Source organism: Lutjanus erythropterus, chromosome 5, assembly GCF_056507025.1.
Source record: "Lutjanus erythropterus isolate fLutEry1 chromosome 5, fLutEry1.hap2, whole genome shotgun sequence".
Classification (NCBI taxonomy): Eukaryota; Metazoa; Chordata; class Actinopteri; order Lutjaniformes; family Lutjanidae; genus Lutjanus; species Lutjanus erythropterus.
This window is the reverse complement of record NC_139321.1, coordinates 34204809-34226411: the sequence shown is the minus strand read 5'-3', so window position 1 is coordinate 34226411 and position 21603 is coordinate 34204809. Positions and strand designations below refer to the sequence as shown.

General features: G+C 37.8%; 1 protein-coding gene across 1 annotated transcript; it reads left to right on the top strand.

Moving 5' to 3' along the window:
- The first annotated feature begins 503 nt into the window (after positions 1-503).
- LOC146327205 (pro-epidermal growth factor-like) lies at positions 504-20718 on the top strand. Its single transcript, XM_084718460.1, has 19 exons — positions 504-728; positions 837-1039; positions 1141-1254; positions 1533-1655; positions 4636-4758; positions 7067-7192; positions 7415-7551; positions 7817-7965; positions 8121-8225; positions 8939-9162; positions 10369-10536; positions 10910-11059; positions 11959-12114; positions 12213-12329; positions 13417-13582; positions 14587-14751; positions 18664-18766; positions 19977-20073; positions 20213-20718. Exons 1-19 carry the CDS (start codon positions 526-528, stop codon positions 20425-20427), a joined length of 2844 nt encoding a protein of 947 aa, XP_084574586.1. The 5' UTR covers positions 504-525; the 3' UTR covers positions 20428-20718.
- Positions 20719-21603: the final 885 nt, after the last annotated feature.

Sequence of the window (21603 nt, the reverse complement as noted above, 5' to 3'; positions counted from 1 at the left end):
AGCTGGAGCAGAGCAAACGACTACTTTACAGCTTCTCATACAGCTCAGACTTCTTTGCATTTTGTTTGCATGTTACTTTAAATGTTTCATCTCCGTCTATCAAGCATACCTGACACAGACGTGCAACATGACAGACTGATTTTCACATGCCATCAATCTCTCTGGTCTAAGATTTTTTGTATTTTAGTCCAGTAAATTGACAAGTGGATATGCAAAAGTGAATAATGGCAGGGAGGGATTTATATTAACATTCTAGAATATTTCTGGAGGATAATAAAACACCAAGGGCACGTTTGAAAATGACTTTTTACTAATTTTTTTCATGTGTGTCTGTGGGGTGTTCGTATTCATATCAGAAAACGTCCACACAGGGACATTAGTGGTATCATCTAACTTAAATTGCACTATTTTGTAAGAGATATACACAACAAAGTGAGCAAAGAACTTAAAAAAATAGAGAGAGAAATTTGACCTCACTGCAAAGCTCATTTATTTTGCAGGTTTCTTTTTTGGCTGTCTGGTGGGATGACTCCAAGCATCCAGCGGTCTGATGTGACTGGTCACATGAAAACTACACTTATTAAAATGGCAGAACAACTGGAAGCTCTGTCGATTGACCGAGAGGAGAAAAGACTGTTCTGGGCTCAGTTTGGTCTGCGAGGAGAAAGTGCAATTGCCTCTTGTGATTACAACGGGAACGTCCTGCACATCATAGATCAGCCACTTCAGTGAGCATGCTGTCGCATTCCAATTACTTATCTCTCCTCTTTTTTTTGCAAGTAATTTTCTTGAAAACAAACAAGGATAAAACACTTGTTTTTGTCTCCTCTGGTCAGGTCTCAGTCACTGGGGATATCAGTTTTCCTGGAGCACTTGTACTACACCGATGCTGCGTCTCGGGTTATAAAACAAGTAAACAAGCACACAGGTGGAGAGCCACTGAGTGTTAATATAAAACCAATGGCAAAACCCCCAGTTGATATTAAGGTGGTACATCCCCTCAACCAGCCAATGGCAGACCCCCAGTCATCATTTCCAGGTGACACTTCAACTTAATTACAATGTTTATTTACAATATTTTAAATATGTCTCAAATGACAGTGTTTTGGTAATATATTACTGTTAACTATTTCAAAACAGGCTGTGACGAACACAGTGGAAATTGTGTGAATGTGTGTTCCAGTCTAGCTGAGCAAGGGACTTGCCAGTGCAGTGAAGGATTTGCTCTCAGTAAGCAAGGCACTCACTGTGAAGGTGTGTATCGACGACTATGATGATTTCATCGAGAATTTAAAATGTATAACTGTGAGAAAAGATTTTTAGCTCAGTTAGTTTAGAACAAGTAGAGAGAGAATGAGCATGAGTCTCATAAACTTGCAGTACATACTCTATCATAAACATATACTCCTACTCCACACAAACAAGAACAAAGTCTTAGGATAATTGCAGATTCTGACTTTGATTTCGATTGACATTGAAAGGTCATTTCAATCAATTTTCGACTAGCATCTATTTGTCTGTGTGTACCATAGATGTGAATGAATGTGCCCTCTGGAACCACGGCTGCTCTCTTGGTTGTGAAAACATCCCAGGCTCCTATTTCTGCACCTGCCCTAAAGGATACGCCCTCCTACCGGACAGGAAGACATGTCAAGGTATAGTGGATATATGCTTATCACTGTCATGGCTGGGTATCCTTAAAAAATATGATATTAGTATCAATACTAGTACCCTTCAAGTGATAATGATACCAACAGAGTACTTCATTTTTTCCTCCTTCATTTGATACCCATAATGAAAATTTAATAATTAAACAATTTTATGCATTTATTTTTATCAGATGCCACAAGTGTGTAATGTAGCCACACTTTACAATGTTATGCTGCTATTTTGACACTTTGAACTGCTAACACAGACTGTATGGGTTGTAGCGGCTGCAGTCAACATTTAATCGCAGAATGTTTGTGGTGATTGGCTACGAGCAAAACCAAACAAATAGTCCTTTTTTTCCTAGATCTTCATGTGAAAAGGATCAAATGCAGGCATTGTTTGACTGGTGAAGCTTTGTTACTTCAAAGTTACCACAAGGTTATTTTAGTCAATATTTCAAAGGGATAGTTCACCCTAAAATCAAAAATACATATTTTTCTTCTGGGCAATAGTACTATTTAGCTCCTACGTGAAACTGCTCACTGCAAGGTCTGTGGATTATCTTGAGTAACTGGGGCATGACTTTTGGAAAGAAACACCGGCTTTGAAGTTTTCAAAAGTATTTTTTGGTGCTTTGAGAGCCAACGGCCGAGTGCGTTTTAGTCCCATTTATACTGGAGAGAAGGCAGACATCTCTACAGCCAATATCTCCAAAATGCTGCAATTTACACCAAGGAAAACTAGATGGATAAACAATCCACAGGCCAGGAGAAAAATATGTATTTTTGATTTGGGAGTGAACTGTATCAAATACCATTATTCTGCCTTACATATAAGCAATTTATATTCTATTCCTATTTCTTTCTTACTTTTGATTCCATAATATTTTTATGAATAGAATGACCAATTCATGGCACACAGAATATATATATTAACAGATGTTATATAGCAATAAAGCTAGCCAAAAGTGAAGCCATTTAGCAATAGCTGTTCATTTTGGATTCTTAAGTTCAGTGGTAACAGACTAAAACATAAATTTTCACCTGTAGCTAGACTGAAAATTCAAAATTCAAATTCAGAAATTTCTGATGCATTCTGGTCCGGGCTGTGCAGAAGCCCCGTTCAGTAAATTAAAAAAAGGGATAAGGAAAATGTAGATTTTATGCAAAGACTGGCAACACTTGATGAATGCAGCTCTGCTTTCAAATAACATCCTCTTCTTCTTGTGGTGCTTTGAAAGGTGGCATTTGTCCCCCAGACACTAGTTTGACCCTACAGAGCCAATAAAACGGCTGGGTCATGTGCGAGACATCCCAGACTAGACGTATGTGAGCTGCCGATTGTGTGTCAGGTTACTTGGGTCAAAACACTGACACTTTGTCACTAAAGGTCTCGTAGTGCTGAGACTGAGGGGCTGTGTAAGGTACATGGAAGCAGTGATGTCACATTAAAGTTAGTAAAAGTTGTTTTTAACTATTTCTGTGTATGATTAGACCAATATATGTGTTTGTAATTAGCCAGTTTGCTGTGAACAATGGCCAAGAGTGCTGAATATTAATTGCTTTCCTAATCCAAGTATTCCATATAGCTTTTCTAAGCCAGTCTGTCTGGTGATTCCCCTCTGTCATAATGCAGGTCTGTTGTCTGCAAGCATAACAACAGATTGTTATTTAGGGGACAGATACCTCAGACAATCTAATATTTTGGCACAAACATATGCACTGCAGTCATGAGAGAATGTATGGAAAAACTTTAGTTAAATAAACTGGTAAAAGCCATATATTTTGTCAAGAATTTGCAGATTTTTAATTTTTTTTTTCTAAATTGCTTTCTAATTTGCCCTACTATATCACAGTAACTGCACTGTGATTAACTTTATAACATATTATAACACATTATGAACAGATCCTATTCTCTTCTCTTCTAATCTCACAGCTACGGGGGCCAAGAGAACGGGGGGGAGGCTCACAGACACAATGAGATTAGATGACGAGGTGACATTTGCAATAGGGAACATATCTGGTCAGCAGCTTTGTCTGTCTAAGCTGTTTAGCAGACAACCTTTGCCAAGGTCCAAAAGAAAACAAACATGGAGCCAAGTAGCAGGCCAGACAATGGAGGCGACAACAGAGATTACACAGAGGAGGATGCAGCCGCGCCGCTCACGTCTTTCATTTTTGATTCAATAGCAACAAAAGGGGAAAAAAATCATTTACAACACAAAAACAAATGTTAAAACACTAATTAAGCCAGGAATTCATTTACATTCCAGTAAATTTTTCATCTAAGATATAATTTTTCTCATGTTGTCTTTCATTATTTTGTCATTTTTTTCATACTGAACTGTTTTTCCTGCATATTTGCTCATTAATTTATTGTTCATAGTGAGTTATCTAGTAGGTGACATAACACATTTTTGTTTTACCTCAAGAAAAAATAAAATACTAAAAGCTGCAGATAGCTAGAGTAATAACTGTATCCTCTAGGGAGATGTTAATACACAGAGGCACAGCAACAGATGCTGTAACTATTTCACATTAGATTCATATCTGAACGGCCTGCCTCTGTATATCCTGCCCATATTAACAGGTACAGGACATACCACACTCCTGTGAGCTAATATTACATCATCCTCACATCTGTGTGGGCTTTGACTGCATTTTCATCACTCTTTCACCTATTCTGATAGGGTCAGGGGCTGACTTGACTTCGTAAAAGGGATTTTACCTGTGAAGTGCCTAAGAAGCTTGTTGTCCATCTGGCTCTACAACCTGCCGAGCCCCAAAATAACCTGGGAAATTCTTGAACATGTAACATGCGTTTGAGCTTGATCTTGGTCCTTAGAGGACAGTTTAATGGAATGTTTTTCATCTTGCTTTAATCTTTCATTGGTTCCTATGGAATTAACTCATTTAACTTTAATTTAACTTTTAATTTGCAATGGAAAATAAAATTTCAAGACTTACATTTTCTTTCCACAATCAGAGATCATGCCATGTGAGGGCAATATGACCAAGTGCGGCCATGGATGCCTGACAACAGACGAGGGTCCTGTCTGTGTGTGTCCTGAGGGATCTTTACTACAGGATAATGGACAAGCCTGCACTGGTATGGACCATATCACAGTTTATCAGCCATTAATTTCCATAATATTCCTATTTTAAGTAAAAAAAAAAAAAAAAAAAAAGGTTTCACAAAAAGAAAGAAGAAGAAGATCAGAAAGTATTTTTTCTTGCGTCCTATGTATAGAATTGAGGCTCCCAAAGGTGTGCTGTGAGGCAAGTCCAGGTGTGCTTTGGGATTTTGTGATAATCACACATTATTATCACAATTAACTACTACATAAAAACCTGTGAATGATTTTAAATCCATCAGCACTGTGGATGTTCTCACTTCCCAAAGCAGAAGCAAATTCTATACCATAAAAATTTCTTTAAAAACCTCTGTCAATGTGAACTGCAGTTTTTGCTGTTTATGTGCAGCTGCTAGATGGTAGGAATTATTAAAGTGTGACACATCAGAGGCCCTGATTGATTGATTGATTGATTGATTGATTGATTGATTGATTGATTGATTGATTGATTGATTGATTGATTGATTGATTGATTGATTGAGCTACTTGTTGCCATCACTGACTAAGTTGGTTATAGATATGAATACATGCATGTGAATACAGGTGTGCCTTGAGATTCTGGAGTGGACTTTAGTTTGCTTTGTCTGTGGGGAAACAGCCATGATCTATACCAGTAGTTTTCAAACTTTTTATGACCACTGTTTTGTTTTGTTTTTTTCTCTGATACTATTTACATTCCAGAAATGTAAATGTACTATAAAACACTGGGGGTCCCAACCCCCATCAGGGGTCTCCAAAGCTTCACGGGGGGTTGTGAGGAATATTTCATTTGATGGTATATAAGATAACTTTTTTAATATACAATAGGCCTGTACCTCAGCATTGCCTTCAAAATTAAACATTAAAAAACCCTCACAGATAAGAGCACTGTGAAGACCTGAACTAGCTTGAGTTCACGGTCTTCTCTCTATGATAAACAGCCTCGTCCTGCATTAAAATCCAGTTAGAATAACCAAAATGCAACAGAACAGTGGCCAAGAGTCAGAAAGAAGAAAACAGTTTGATTGTCAAAAAATAAGCTTAAATATGTTTGAGTAATAAAAATTCAAAAAATACACAATTATATTCAAAGTTCTAAAGATATCAGGTAACTTTTCTCTGAGGTGATATTCACAGGAAATAATCTACTCAACATTCATCCAGAAATCCTGCAGTTACTGACTTCACTATTTGGGTCAACTGTAAAAAATTATTGTTATTGTTATGTATTGAATATAATAGGAAAAAATCATAAAACATGCCACTCAGTCAGGGGTCCTCAGCAGGGCTGCAACTAATGGTTATTTTGGTAGTTGATTAATTAGTTGATTATTTTCTCGATTAATCGATTAACAGCTTTTTGTTTTAAAATGTCAGAATAGGGTGAAAAAAGTCAATCAGTGTCTCCCAAAGCCCAAAATGACCTCCTCAAATGTTTTGGTTTACTCCCAAACCAAAGATATTCAGCTTACTGTCATAGATGAATAAATAAACCATATTCACATTTCAGAAGCTGAAATAAGACAAATTTGACTTTTTCTTTTAAAAAAATTACTCAATCTGATTAACCGATTATCAAAATAGTTGCCGATTAATGCAATAATCGATTAATAATCTATCAAGCGATTAATTCTTACAGTGCTAGTCATCAGTTCAGTCAATGATAGAAAAGTGTCCTCTTAAGGCAACCAGCTGAGGACCACTGTTGTAATGATGGAAACAACTGAACTAATTACCTGAAGCTGTAAACTGACTGACAGGCTGATTCACTGCAATGTTGAGATGTCAGATGTTTGTCCATCTTGATAAAATGAGTAAGACAATAGATATTATAGTTACTATATTATTTGCAGTTAGCGTTATCTAAATATCTTCAAAGTTAAAGCTCGACCGAAAGAGTTAAACTGAGGTCAGATGGATCAAAAGCCTGACAGCCCAGCAGTGCAGTAACGAGGTGGCTTTGCTTTACTGCTCAACTAATGATGACAAACAAGTGATGGAATCAGTGCATGCTGGGTTCTTTAAATATTTCAGCTTAAATAGGCATTCTGTATCTGATAAGTCAGGAGTGTCAAAGTTGGTATAATGCATTTGTATGCAACGCTTCCTTCCCCTAAAATCAGAGCAAATGCTGTAAACAAGTTGCCTTCAATTTTATGGTCTTGTAATAGAGGAAGAGGTAAGATTAGGAAAGAGAAAGTGTGATACACGACACACGAGTTTTGTCCTACCTGTAATTATATTAAAAGTCTTTATATGAAAAACAGAAGCTTATCTCTGTGTGACACTTTTCCACTGTTGCAGGCTGCTCGTCTGCAGACAGAGGGGGCTGCAGTCAGCTCTGCACTTCTGTCACCCCTAGTAGGTGGCAGTGTGGCTGCCTGCCTGGCTACCAGCTACACCAAGATGGCAAGCGCTGCGTCGCTGCTGGTGAGTCATACTATGGCAACGCAGTCAGCTGAGGCGGATAAACCCACACAGATAAACACTCTCCATCTACTTACTCTCACAGTCAGACCCACTGTTAATCTTTCCCAAACACACTCTGTAAATTAAATACAGGTAAAAATTACAAAGTAAAACGCATATTACGAGTTCAGCGGTTTCGCGTTTACGTTTCTGATCATAAAATAATGTATTTTTATTCTCCAGGACCACCACCTTATCTACTAGTTGCCAATTTAGTGGATGTAAGACAAATTAATCCTGATGGCACTGGTGATCAAACTCTTGTGGAGGAGCCCAGAGGAACGATCATAGCTTTGGACTATGACCCCGTTCAGAACAAAGTAAGAGAACAACTCCTTTCATCTTTTACTGCAGTTTTCTTTCATATTTTTCAACAGAAGCAACAGTAGTAGAGTGTGAGTGTGTACTTCATTCACCTTAGGCCACATGAGTGCTCTGGTGAAACAGAATTTAGTCAGTCCAGACTCAGGTTTTGGCAAAGACATCTAGTGACACCTAGTGGACAGATACTGTCATTTGATGGCTTGTTGCTTCACCAAAACAATATTTTCTGCTTAATCTATTTATTTTTTGTGCATTTTGAAGGTGTACTTTGCGAGTACAAGCCAGAAGACAATTGAGCGGGTTGATCTGAACGGTGGGTCTAGAGACGTTCTTGTCTCTGATGGTTTGGACTCTCCAGAAGGACTGGCGATTGACTGGATCCACCGCAGGATGTACTGGACAGATAAAGGGTGTGTGAGGCCAAATTTTGACAATAGCTATGAGAAGGTTGTTTGAATGTTGGAGTTGATTTTTATAGTAGTATATATATTCAATTAACTGCTGTTAAACATTATGGAAAAATAAGATTTTTGTTTTCAGTTTTCTTTATACTTTTGTCCTCCAGCCAGTCAACTGTTGACTGCAGTACTTTGGCTGGATTGAACAAAGAAACTCTTGTAAGCAACGGGCTGGAAAAACCAAGAGGGATCGCAGTTCATCCTTTGGCAAAGTGAGTTTGGCTTTTTTTTTGCTGACCACTGCCTGAACTCAATTAATGGAAAACAAATAACTTCCGTTTCTGAATTTCCAGAACTGTACAATAGCAAGTTGAACTCGTATCAAGGCCAGAGAGAAAAAGATATTTGCTTTGCAAAATATCAGTTTGCAGATGAAGGTAGCAGTGTTGTTATAAAAACACTACACAACACTAGCATTGCGGCTAAGGTTCCAGAGTGGTAAATACTGCGCCAAACAGGCTCAAAAGACTCACAGAATGAGACAATATTTTTTTAATGTCACATGTTCAAAACAATATTCATTAATTATAGTACCAGAAGTTCAGATGCTATAGAATAATTATCCAGTAAGTGCTTATTCAAGACCACAGTGCAGCCTGGTCTTTATTGTCCTGCCTATAGTTTGGCTTGCAGCAAAACCAGACAGTGTTCAGTGAAGAAAAAAGAAAAAGAAAATAGCCTATTTTGTGTGCCTAAGACTTTTTGTCTTTTTGTCGTGGTATCCAAAGAGATATCAAGTATCTTTGTAAATAAAACTATTGTATCAAAGTTTAAAAGTCTGGGGTCATGACAATTCTCATTTCTATACAACTATCTTACATTCCACATCCTTAGAATCCAGAATGTTGTCCCATTTACTTTTCCATTAAGTAGCTTAAAAAAATGCTTAATTTTACAATGCTCTTTTTTTATTTTACTTTTTGAGGAAGTTGTTCTGGACCGATATAGGAGCTCAGCCTGTTGTAGAAAGTGCCTCTTTGGAAGGGAAAGATCGAGCTGTTATTGTGAGCACCAACCTTGTGTCACCAAGCGGCCTGACCATCGATTTCACCGAGGATCGTCTGTACTGGTGCGACCAGAGGAGGGGCCTGGTGGAGACCTCTGCACTGGATGGTTCAGATCGACGGGTCCTGATAGAGAACCAAGTAGGTGAGGCTTGTGTGACACATACACAAATTCACTATATGGACAAAATGTAGAATAACAATATTGTAATTCTAGACAGATTTACTTAGCAAATCTCAGCAAAAATAAACCAAAACCTCAAAAACAACAAAAAAGTACAGATGGGTCTGATAAATACTGAAAAAGTCCACCTTAGACTGACTCAAACAGAGCTGAGTCTGACAAAGTAAAGCTACGCCTAACAAACTGAACTTAAGAGATCCTAAAGCAGCCACAGACGAAGAAGAACTTAAATTTTGTGTGTCCTTGTTTATTCTTTCATTCTATAATTCATATATAGAGTTCCTTCTTTAACTCACCCTCACAGTAGTCCCTATGATAATATGAACTAGAGATGGGACCAATCTGATCTTTTATCAGTATCAAGTAGGGCTGCACAATTGATCGCAATAGCAATAACCCAAATATCCAAATTGCAGAACCAGAACCAAATCGTAATGTTTTGAAAAAGCAATCATATGTGAGAAAACAGCATTATAATGAGGTACTGTAGTACTGCAGAGATGGTTTGGTACAGACCTCAATAAATATTACATCATCAAAATTTTTACAGTTTTTTTTTCTTCAGGAAACATGAAAATTGTAATGCAAACTGATCATTTTCACTAATTGTATGGCACATTGCAATAACAATTTCAGTCAAAATAATCACAATACGACTTTTTACCAAATCGTGCAATCAGATTCACAACACTGATCCACATTAACAATTTGTACGCTAAAGCAGTGCACATTAAGAACTGCAAAACACTCGGCACTTATGCTCTGCATATACATTTTATAAGGGAAATGTACTACCCACCTCAGTCATGGTCTGACAACAAAAATGACCAACACACACCACCATGTTAGTAAGAAGCAGACTTGAACACTCAGGAATGCACCATGAGATATTCTGCAAATGAGGGCTGTCTATATGCTGAATGTCACAAAACAGAATCCTAGAGGGCCCCACAATGGTTTAATTACACAACTTACATTATACAAATTGCACAAGCTTTCCAGATTGAAGTTCAGTTTCAGTCTTGTGTGATCTACTACTACTACAAATCATCATCATCATCATGAATGAAATGTGGATCGGTACATCTCTAATATGAACACAGAGGTTCTCACCCTGAAACACTCAGTGAACGCTGATCATCTTTCCTCCTATCCTGATTCATCCAGGTCGACCTTTTGACCTTGCAGTATTTGAGGACAGGCTGTGGATATCTGATCAGGAGCACCAGCAGCTGAGGAGTGTAAACAAACGGACTGGGAAAAAGCTGCAACGTATCCATGGCAACATGGTCCAGCCAGCATCCATTGTGGTCGTTCATCCTCTTGCTAAACCAGGTACATGGAGACATTTGAGATTAATTTTAGAGATTAATTGGTTCAGAATGTGTACACTGAAGTATAGAAGCACTACATGTGGCAACTCTAGCACAAGTAATACCAAAGGAAGGATTACAAAATGATCTCAAGCTGAAAGATTGTACATTTTGATCAGTATATTCTTCCCATTTTCACTGTTGTTTTTCTACCACAAGTCAAATAATAAGATTAATTCTTGCACAATCAACAAAGATGGTTTATTTCTAAAATTAAGCTGTGAAGCATTACAGATAAATATGGGTAGCCCAGTAACAACAAAACAAGACAAAAAGAAAATCCACCCATCCCAAAATTCATCATTGAGCTTCCAATGGTCATTTTGCATCTTCAGGGGCAGACGTTTGCCTTCACCTGAATGGAGGCTGTGCCCAGGTGTGTGAAAGCAAATTGGGATTTGCTCACTGCTCCTGTCTGTCACGCTACATCCTGTCAGCTGATGGAAAAAGTTGCTCGCCGGCTGATGCTTCAAATGGAACAGCAGGTGATTTATTTAAAGTATCTTACTTGAATGGATAGTTTGGATTGTATGAGGTACTTATCGATGTTCAGTGTATTATCTACAGTAGGTGCCAGTCGACACAACACCAATTTAAAGAAGCAGCATATTGCTGTAGCAAGCAATGTACTGCCATGGATGAGGTCAGCAGCAAAACATATATCAAGTGTACGCTATATTTAAAATATTTTCACCATTTTATCTTGCTGTCAGGCAGCCTTTTCTGACAGGAAACAGCTGTTATATAAGCCAAATACAGCTTTGACCAAAGCTGCCAAACTCCATTTGAAAAAAAGAGTAACTTTACCTCACAGAGCACAGGAGCTGCTAGTCTAATGCTACCTTGATCTGTGAATTTGTTTGTTTTATTGTGTGACTTCTGTCTTTTAAAGGGTTACTTCAGATTCACCAAAGTCACACAATAACACAAGCAAACTAACCAATCGTAGCAGTGGTAGAACAACAACTCCTGTGTCCTACTAGGTAAAATTACTGTTTTTTTCTAATGGAGTTTGGTTGGTTTGGAGAGAGCAATATCTGCCTTAAATAACAGTGGCTTCTTGTCAGAAAAAGCTGTCTGAAGGCACAATAGAGCAGTGAAAATATTCTAAATATAGCAAACACTTAAACTGATGTTAATTTTTTTTGTTGGGCCTCTTTTGTGCTGCTCCTCTCTGCTTCTCCAAAATGGAGCTGTGTTAACCAGCATTTACTGTGTTTAATACACCGTTTATCGATAAGTACTTCATGCAACCCCACTTCAAATAACCTGAACTGTACCTTTAATCTATCTTAAGGTGCATACACTTGTGTATAAGCTATGAAGTTAAACTGTGTAAAGATGAATGCTTAGATTAACTACAGTATATGAATTCATTGTGTAGAATCTGGAGACCCTGAATCCACTGATTCAACGTCTCTCAAAAACCAAACATTCAATGACGAGGGTGCAGCCCTGACAACACCCGGGGTGTCACCTGATAACTTCAGCTCTGATGTGGGCAGTGAGCCTCCTCTCTACACAGACAAGATGGTTTCAGGTAACAGTGCATCCTCAAAAGCTAATTATTTATGATTTTACATTTAAGATCGTACTCTAACTAAATGTTATGATTCCATATGTCCCCTTCTCCGTCAGACCAGAATGAGTGTTACTCACTGCGCTGTGATGTAAACGCACAGTGTCTGCTGAACGCTGGCAGCCCAACCTGTTCATGTCTACAAGGTTTTACAGGTGATGGACAGCTGTGTGTGGGTGAGTATTTCTATTTCTGAACTAAAAAAAAGTGTATGAGATGAAGTAACATATCCTGCAGAGAGCTTATAGGATTACATTTGACACAGGGACACTCTTATTACTGTAGCAGGGATTTAAATTGCACATTTGGGTGCAGGTGACAGCACTGGGAATGAAATTGAGTTTTAGATGTAAAAACATTTCACAGAGGCAGAGCTGCTGCTGAAGCAACTATAATCACACTGTTTAAGATAAACAATAATGACAGGAACTCAAGCCAAAATGCTTAAAAGAAAGTCTAAAAATTGAACTCTTCCAAAAAGTTACACGATTTCCTACACAAACCTGTTTAAGTGTTTGCTCGGATTGTCGATGTGCAGCAGTCAGGGGTTATGTGCCGGCTAATTTGATGGATAAAACGATATCTTCCAGTGCCAGAGAAATGCAGGACTAGTTACAGAGAATTTATCATCATCATCATTCTTTTTTCTTTGACCACAATGCTGAAGAAAATGAGTGAATACTTATTTTGAAGAGCTTGCACCATTAAATTGCAATATTTTGAATTCTGTAAAAAATTCTATCTTCTTTTTATCTTCTCCTTTTGTTTTAAATGTTGATGAGAGTAAACAGGGAACGCACAAATTTGACAAAAAAGTAGAATGTCAAATTAACTGAGGAAAAGTATCTCTGCAAGTGCCAGGCAGGATGCCACAGTGATGGGAAGACTCGATTATTTACTGCACACACAAATCTCAGAATCACTGTTATTACAATTAGAATATTAGAAAAAAAGTGTGTTAAACACTGAAGGACAAGTGTATGTTCTCTTGCTACGGATCAAGTGTACTAATTAAGGTGAGATTTGGCTGAAAAAGGATAATATCCAATATGATTTAATATAACTCACACAAATACAGCCCAAGTATCTAAGATTCCTTGGGATGTATTAAAAGTAACGGATAATTCCCAATGAAGTATCCATTTTCAGAAGGCCAGTATCATTGTATGAGTCACCTCAAAGGAGGACAAGTATTCTAAGGAGTGGACTCTAATTAAAGGTATTTGTGTAATTTAATGAAATTATATCCCTCGTCTTCTCAAGAGCTGAAGTCCACATCGCCATGGGTGACGACCAGAAGCCCTGCTGATGTCACCACCCGGCACCACAACAGTAACTCAGTAGAGAGTTGCCCCTCCACCCACGAGTCCTACTGCCTGTACGAGGGGGTCTGCTTCTACTTTCCTGAAATGGAGTCCTACGCTTGCAAGTAAACAACCCCTCAGTTTGACCCTTGACCTCAAAGTTTAACAGTTTGCTGACATCTTGTTTTGCTCTCCCAAAAGGCCATGACTTGATCATCTGTTCTGCTGCAGATGAGTCTATTATAAGCTGCTCTTATTTCTTTTTGAGTTCAACTGTGACCCATTAAGTGTTTTTTGGGAAGCATCTTTCCTTTTCAAGCAGCACTTTAAATAAAAAAAAAGTGCCAACATTCTTTGAAAGTATGAGAATACTTCCCTTTATCTGCTGATCTCTCATGTTATTTACTACAGGTGACAAGCAGTAGGTGTCACTATTGTTCCATGATTAAAGCCACTGCCTCATGATAAACTGGCCGCACAGTGGGACAGAGGATCCAGAATCTGACCTTTTCATATATACTTATGCATCATAAAACACTTTCAAATATGAAAAAGATTTCATGAACAGCAACATTTCATTAATGTGAGCTTGAATTATATCATATCCAGCACTAATGGGGGCTGTAAAACATTTTATTTAATTTTTTTTAATAACTTTTCATTCTTATTTTTCCTTTGCAGTGTTCAACACTAATGCTCATTATTATATTTTTTATATCAAGAGTGTAACATGTACTTTGCTGTAAATTTTTAAATTTGATTACAGTGACAGAAAATGTAGAAAATTAAAAAGGGTGTGTTAGTTAAACTGCTCAAAGATGGTTTATGTAATTTAAGGTAGTTCTTATCACTCTGATGTAGGTGCAAGTGTTTATTTGTTGATAGTTTGGCTTAATTTGGTATTCAATGCTATAAAAAGGTGGCTTGACATCATGATTGATGAATTAAGCCGACTGTCTCGATACTGCAGCTTGAATTATCAATAACAGATTCTAATCATGATCAACAAAATTATACTGTTTGCCTTTTCCCATCCATGTCTGTAAAATTAGAAAAAGCCTGAACACAAAATACTACTTTTAAGAAACATTAAGTATAACTTTAAACTGTGACTTTGTACCTGTTGCAGTTGTGTATCAGGCTACATGGGCGAGCGCTGTCAGTTCAGTGACCTGGAGTGGTGGGAGCTTCAACAGGCTGAGGAAGAGAAGAGAAGAAACGTGGTCATCGCCGCCTGCATGGTGGTCCTCGTTTCCCTGCTCTCCATCGCTGCCTGTGTCACCTACTGCTACGGGTGAGAGGGGAGAAGAGGGGAGGTGAAAGATGAAGGCCAAAGCACACAAAATTGTAAAAAAAATGTAAGAATTAAGGAAAGAGTACTGACTGAAGAGAGGAAGTAAGGAAAAAAGAAAGGGAAATGAAGGAAGGACAGGGTAAACAGGAGGAAAACTTTATGAAAAGTGAAAAGGAGGAAGAAAGAAGGGACTGGAGAAAAGCAATAAATGACAAGGTCGAATGGGAATAAACAGAATGAGAGAGAAAGGGGAAGAAAAGTAAGCAAACACATAATTTCCTTTTCACCTTGGAATGAGAAAGCCAAAAGTGAAATCAGGAAAAAAAAAGTATAAACAGAACAGTTAGGAGTGAAGGAAGGGAAGATGAAGATGAGCCACAGAGGCAAAGAAAAGGACAAAGGAGAAAAGAAAAGTCTGTGATCCAAAAAGAGTATGATGTTTCATTCAGGAACTGCTCAAAACTTCATTCCATATGTGAAAAAAGAGATTCCAATGCAGCGACCTTTTTAAATAAAGGAATGAATATTTATGTAGCAGATTCACAAATTAGTTATCTACAGGAAGAGTTTCATGCAAAACCAACCCGCTCTGGATTTAGAAAGATACTAATGTTCCCAAAATAATTTTATTTATATGCTTTTATGAAAAAGGTAAGAATACTGTTAAGGTTTTAAGTTGGCTAGCTGGTTTGATCACAACGCACAGGGCTGACCTTAAACAGGCAAGAGGGTGTGTATTTCAAACTACAGTAAAAACAACTGAGCATTCATAAGTCCCGCTTCTTTTTGTTTTGTGCTCCAGTGACAGTTGAGTCATACTTAGACATGCTATGTGCTAGGTCAGATAAATGGAAAAACAACACATAATTTAAATGTCATGGCTTTGTTTTATTGGTTCTGATTACTTTTTAAAAATGATTCATAAATACTTTATGCTATATTGAAAAGAAAACCAAATTTTGCAGACAGTTAAAAGACGGAGCTGGAGGACCTGTAAAAACAACAAATATCAACATCTTATCTTATCCAATGTTAGCAAAATGCGAGCTAAGCAGATAGCTAATCTACATCAATCATTAGCTAGCTAGTTATTCAACACTTTGTTAGCTAGCATGTTGGCTAGCGTTTTGCTGTCATTAGATAACTTAAGATGTGGCCTTATGTGACGCTTTTACAGGAAAAGGAGAAAGTTGACTGTGGTACCAAGTTCACTAAACTATTATTGGAGCACAAAGCAAAAAGGGGCGGGACTGCAGAAGGGTCAGTATTATAAATGCAGTGTACACATCCAATAAATACTCCTAAAACATCAATAATACTGACTTATCCCACATCTTGATCAGGAAACATTTCATTCAGAATGAGGCTTGATTCAGAATATCCATGATCTGCATCAAATTCTGAATATTGTCATAATTTAAATAACAGTGTAAAATTAGTGTGCATATAAAGGTAGCCAGTGTGTGTATGTGTTGCAATGATGATGTATAATATAAGAAGTGTTGGTATCAGGCAGCACAGATAGCTGCTACAGCAATGAATGAGCTGACAGCATTTAGAGGTGTCTATCAAACCCAGGGTGGCATGAGCCGTGTAATGTCAGTGCCTCAGCATGACGGCAGGGGGTCGGGGAGCAGATCACATGTAGAACGAATGGCAACATGCAACCCTGGTTAGCTGAGAGAGGAGCATCCGTAAACTACACACCGCCGTCCCTCCTCCCTTTTATTTCCACCTGAGCTGTCTCTAAGTAGCTGATTTGTTTTACGGTTGTTTCGCTGGCTTATGGACAAGGGTGTTGGCATTCTCCACTCTTTTGACTCACAAAGCACACCCCCTCCCCTCCACCTACTACATCCTAACGTTTGGAGTCTTGGCTCCCCGGTGGAAGTGGCACGCTTTCAATTACATGCTTGGTTTAGCTTGTTCTACAGCAATTACACATAAAAATAGGTCATTTCTCAGCTACAAAATGGAGCCGCTGAGGTATGACCCCAGTGGAAACGCTACATGGCCGCCAATAGCTCTGTCTCAAATTGCCTTCTGCACTTGACTGCAAGTGCACTTACGCAGTTTTTGAGTCTGGTGGTTCAGTTTCTTCTGCAACACTCACACACACACACACAAGTCAAGTATCATACAGTTCACATATGGTTCTATATGGGCTAAACAAATGCAACTGGCTTCAAGCGGTGTCTTTTTAAGCTCAAACATGCAAACAAATCCCATAAAAGCAGTCTCACACACACATACAGTCTGTGGGATATAAACCTAAATTTATATTCTCTGGTCAACAAGTGGATGAGACATCATCACGGCTCCCCAACAAATTTGTGAGGCCCAGTGGCAAGTATCTTTTGATGTGAAGTGCCTTTTCTGACTGGCATGGGTCAGCGACAGAATGAGAGCGGCATCATGGGAGGGCCCAGAAGTTTCTGTGATAATATCATCACTGCCGGAATCGCCACACTGAGAATTTAAAAAAGCCATAACGCAGATTTTGAGGGGCCCTACATGTAGTCAGCGCTGACTGGAGATTTGAAAATATTAATACGTAATGTGTTGTTATAAATAAGTCATTTTTTCAACACACATTTTTGTTACAGAGAATCTGACAATGTTTTCAAGAATAACAGAAGACATTTAACTGTGACTTTCTTGATTAGTAATTTATCTTACATTGACACACATCATTTGTCTCTCACTACCATGATGACTACCATACATATTGGGGTTGCAAATTTTGTGAATTTTCCTCTACTGATAGTAGAAAATACTAGCAACTGATTAATGATTAATAAGTTTACTTATTCAATACATTTCTCCACCAGACAAAACTATTTTAAATCCAGTGCAATTACTGCCATTTCTAGACTGGTGATTAATAATTAGGGGTGCCACAATTTCAACATGAACTCAAAAGACGATGGAAATGAGCTTTCAATTTCAAGAACTGAAAGAACTGAACTCCCAGCAGTTATTTTTCTGTCCACCCAGCCTACATGCAGTATTCGGTTCATGTCCTATGAGAAAAATAATGCTTCAAAGACGACACAGCGTAGCTTATTGACCATTTTTATCATACTTGATACCATACAGATAATCATTTTAAAGAAGAGCTTGAATATGTAAATGACAGTTGGGCATAAAACCAATGATCTGTTGATCTTAACAAATCCAGACTGAATAGTCTAACAATGGCATAGCCGTCAGTGCAAAATAAAAAAAATGTTTAAACTGAAAAATCGATTTGTGACCTTAAAATCGAAAGTCATATCGATTTGTGGATGTGGAGAATCGAGACTTCCCCATCAATTATTGATCAATAGATTTTTAATCACTTAAACTGCTAATGGCGAATTAATCATATCTAATGCATATTTTTTCTGAAATAAGGTCCAAAGGGGGACACCAGAGGGAAAGATGGTGAGCTTTCAAACCACTGGGCTGTATCTATGTCTCCAACTGTTATTTTAAAAAAAACAAAACCCACAAAACAGCCTCTGTCCCCTGAAAATAAAATCCTCAGATGCTTAAACCACTGGGCCTGCAATACACTGGGGGAAACACTGCATGATGCATACTGAACAACTGAAACAGCTGTAGTGTTTTGCAGTTTCTGGTGAGAACACAGACTTCTGTGTTTTAACATACAGTATATACTGTATGTGTGTTGATGTTAAGGTACAGGGCATTACACCGCTGTCAGCTTACGCAGAGCACACGTCAATTTTATATTTCTTACTGTGCTGAACTTGGGAGGACACAGCCTCCATGACTTGATAACCACATCAATGCCATGTGAATCTGAATATTTACGTGTTAATTTATGTGCTGAGTGAGTCTGAGGACCCTTGGGATTTATAAATAAATTAAAATACTGCAGGTGTGTTTTTACTGTCTCCCATGCAGAACGAGGAGATTCTTCCACAAACAGCCCTCAGTGGATAATGTGAGCGAGACCAGCGTGACAGACGAGAGCATGTCAGAGTCCACTACCACCAGCGTGCCTCGGGTAGGACCACCATCATCAAGCTCTGTCATAAATACATCTTTAATTAGCCCATAGGAATTCATGCAATGAACCAGAGATTAATGTGAATTAATCAAAGTAGAGACATAGTTTGAATCTTTGCAGTTTTTGTAAGGCTGCGACTAATGATTATTTTCATTACCAATTAATCTACTGATTATTTTCATAATTAATTGTTTAGTCTGCAAAACTGTGGAAAATGCTCATCACAATTTTCTGGAGCCTTAAGAGACGTCTTCAAGTTGCTTCTTTTGTCTAACCAACCGTCCAAAACCCAAAGACTCTTAATTTACCATCAAAAATAAGAAAGAAAAGCAGCAAATTCTCATATTTAAGAAGCCGGAACCAGCAAATGTTTGATAACCGATTAATCATGTAAGTCAAACAAAAAAGCCAAACAGTTGGTAACTAATTTTAAGGCTAACCATTACTGTAGGTGTTTGTGAAAGCTATTAATTAATGAAATTAATTTCAAAACAATCAAAACATAAGGTAAATTCAGTATTTTTGAACAACACCGTAACAAATTAAGGTTGTCAAAAGTTTCTATACTTGAATTCTTTTTCAATACCACGTTTAGAATAATACAATAGTGACATTCAACACTATCAAAAGTACCAAAGCTATAAAAAAAAAAAGAGAGAGAGAGAGAGAGAGAAGTGAATGACAACTCATTCAAGACCTCAGTTGAGTTTGGCTGTTATTTTCCTGCCTGAGCAGACAGTGACTTTTTCTGTACAAACACTGCGTGCACTACAGGATGTTCATTTAAAAAAATCAAAAACTAAGAAAACAAAAATATTATTCTTTAAGTATCGTGATTTTTTTCCCCCCTTTTTTTACGATTCCACGCTGGTCTTGCTCATGTACATTTACAACTAGCACTTGGTTGGTTAGCCTGATGCTAACACATGATGGAAACTCCTATTGACATGCTAAGCAAAATTAGCATTGCCATGGCTGAATTGCAGCACATATTAAAATGGCATAGTAATTTGATAGTATCCAATCAAGAGATAAAGAAGAAGTGTATCGTCCCAGCGTTAGTATCATATGTCGTTATTTTTTCATTAGTATTATATCAAAGTTTAAAATTCTGGTGTCATGACAACCTCATAGCAATTGGAGTAATAGTTCTAAAAATGTTTATAGATGCTCAAACCTCTTTGTGAATTACTGTGTGAATCTGCAGTTCTACATGATGGTAGAAAATGGTGTGGAAGGAATGGTGATCCCTGCAGTGGGCTGTCCCAGGAGAGCCATCTGTCCCTCCTGCTCTTCAGAAACAGGTACCTGATATAAACATCCCAGCATTCTTCTTTTCAGACAGCATTAATCATTTTTCTACAACTAAGACAAATCTGCTGCCATGTTGTGATATATTGACTGTGATTTATCTTTTTGTTTTTTGATCATCCTTTTCGCCAGGAGAGAACCCCATGTCTGAAGAGTTGGGAACACTGTCCAAACACAACAGGGGGTACGAGTGTTCCATGGTGTCTGCTGTTGCCATGGATACCACCCAACCCACCGCCCATCACTCGAGTCCATCACTGTCAAGGTCATATACCTGCACGACTTTCAAACCACCACCGGTTTCCCAGACCCCCAGACCGGAGTCCCCTGCTAGTTTACCAGAGTGACCGACACAGCGGCACAGTTAAACATGCACTTACTGTAACATCTGGCTGGTGGACAAACTGCAAATTCAGAGTTTTATTCCAAAATTAAATCCCAAACAAATGACAGAAATGTCACGAAAGCTGTTGTCATTTTTGGAGAGCTCTCTTGCAACTACAATTTATTAATGCCAGGCTAGTTCATAAAAGCTTTTGTAAACACAGGTAACTGGTAGTGTTACCCAGAATAAATCATATGGTCAAGAAAAAAGATTTATATTACAAGATGTAGTGACAGCAATTTGTTTGACAGAAAAAAAACACTGGTTGGTATGCACAAAGACTGACAGAACTGAATAGAAAGAGAAACAAACTCCATGAAATCAAACTAGTAATACAAGAAAAAGGAAACTATAGTTAAATGTAACTTAAGTATTTTTCAATCTGGACTCAATGTTCCCAACAAGTGACCAACAGGGACAAAGCGTTTTGAAACCGGTCCAGTACTGAGTGAGACCACTGCAGCTGTCAGCCACAAAACAGGTTCATTTGGTCTGCTAAGTGTTAAGACTCAATAAAATGTTGTTGTTTTTTATCAGTATTTGGAATAAAACTCTTATTGTAGATGACAATAGCATATATATTATGTAAAATACAGATGTACAGTATGTCTTTCTTACATAGTTCCAAAGTGTATCTAGAGTATATTATCATATTATCAATAGTTGTAACAAATACACCAATCATTTACAAACCCAGCAACAAGCAAACAAAGACAATTAAATCTGATCACAGTTTTGAAATGGAAAAAATATATTTACTCATGAAATCAGTCAGGGGACAGTTCTCTCCATGATCAAAAATACAAATTTCGTAGTGCTATTTATCCACCTATACAGTTTTGGTGTGAGCTGCCTAGTTTTGGAGATATCAGCCATAGAGATTTCTGATGTCTCTACATCATAATTGAATTAGATGGCACTTGTCCAGTGGTGCTCAAGGCACCAAATTAATACAATTGAAAAACTCAACAGCAATGTTTCTTTCTCATAATAATCCACAGACTTTGTTGGAAGCAGTTTCTACTTTCTTTCTGCAGTAGAATCTACTGTAACTACTTTAGAATCTACTGCAATCTACCGATATGAAACTAGTCACAACAAGGTCTGTAGTATTTGGGTCTTGATTTTTTTCCCAAAA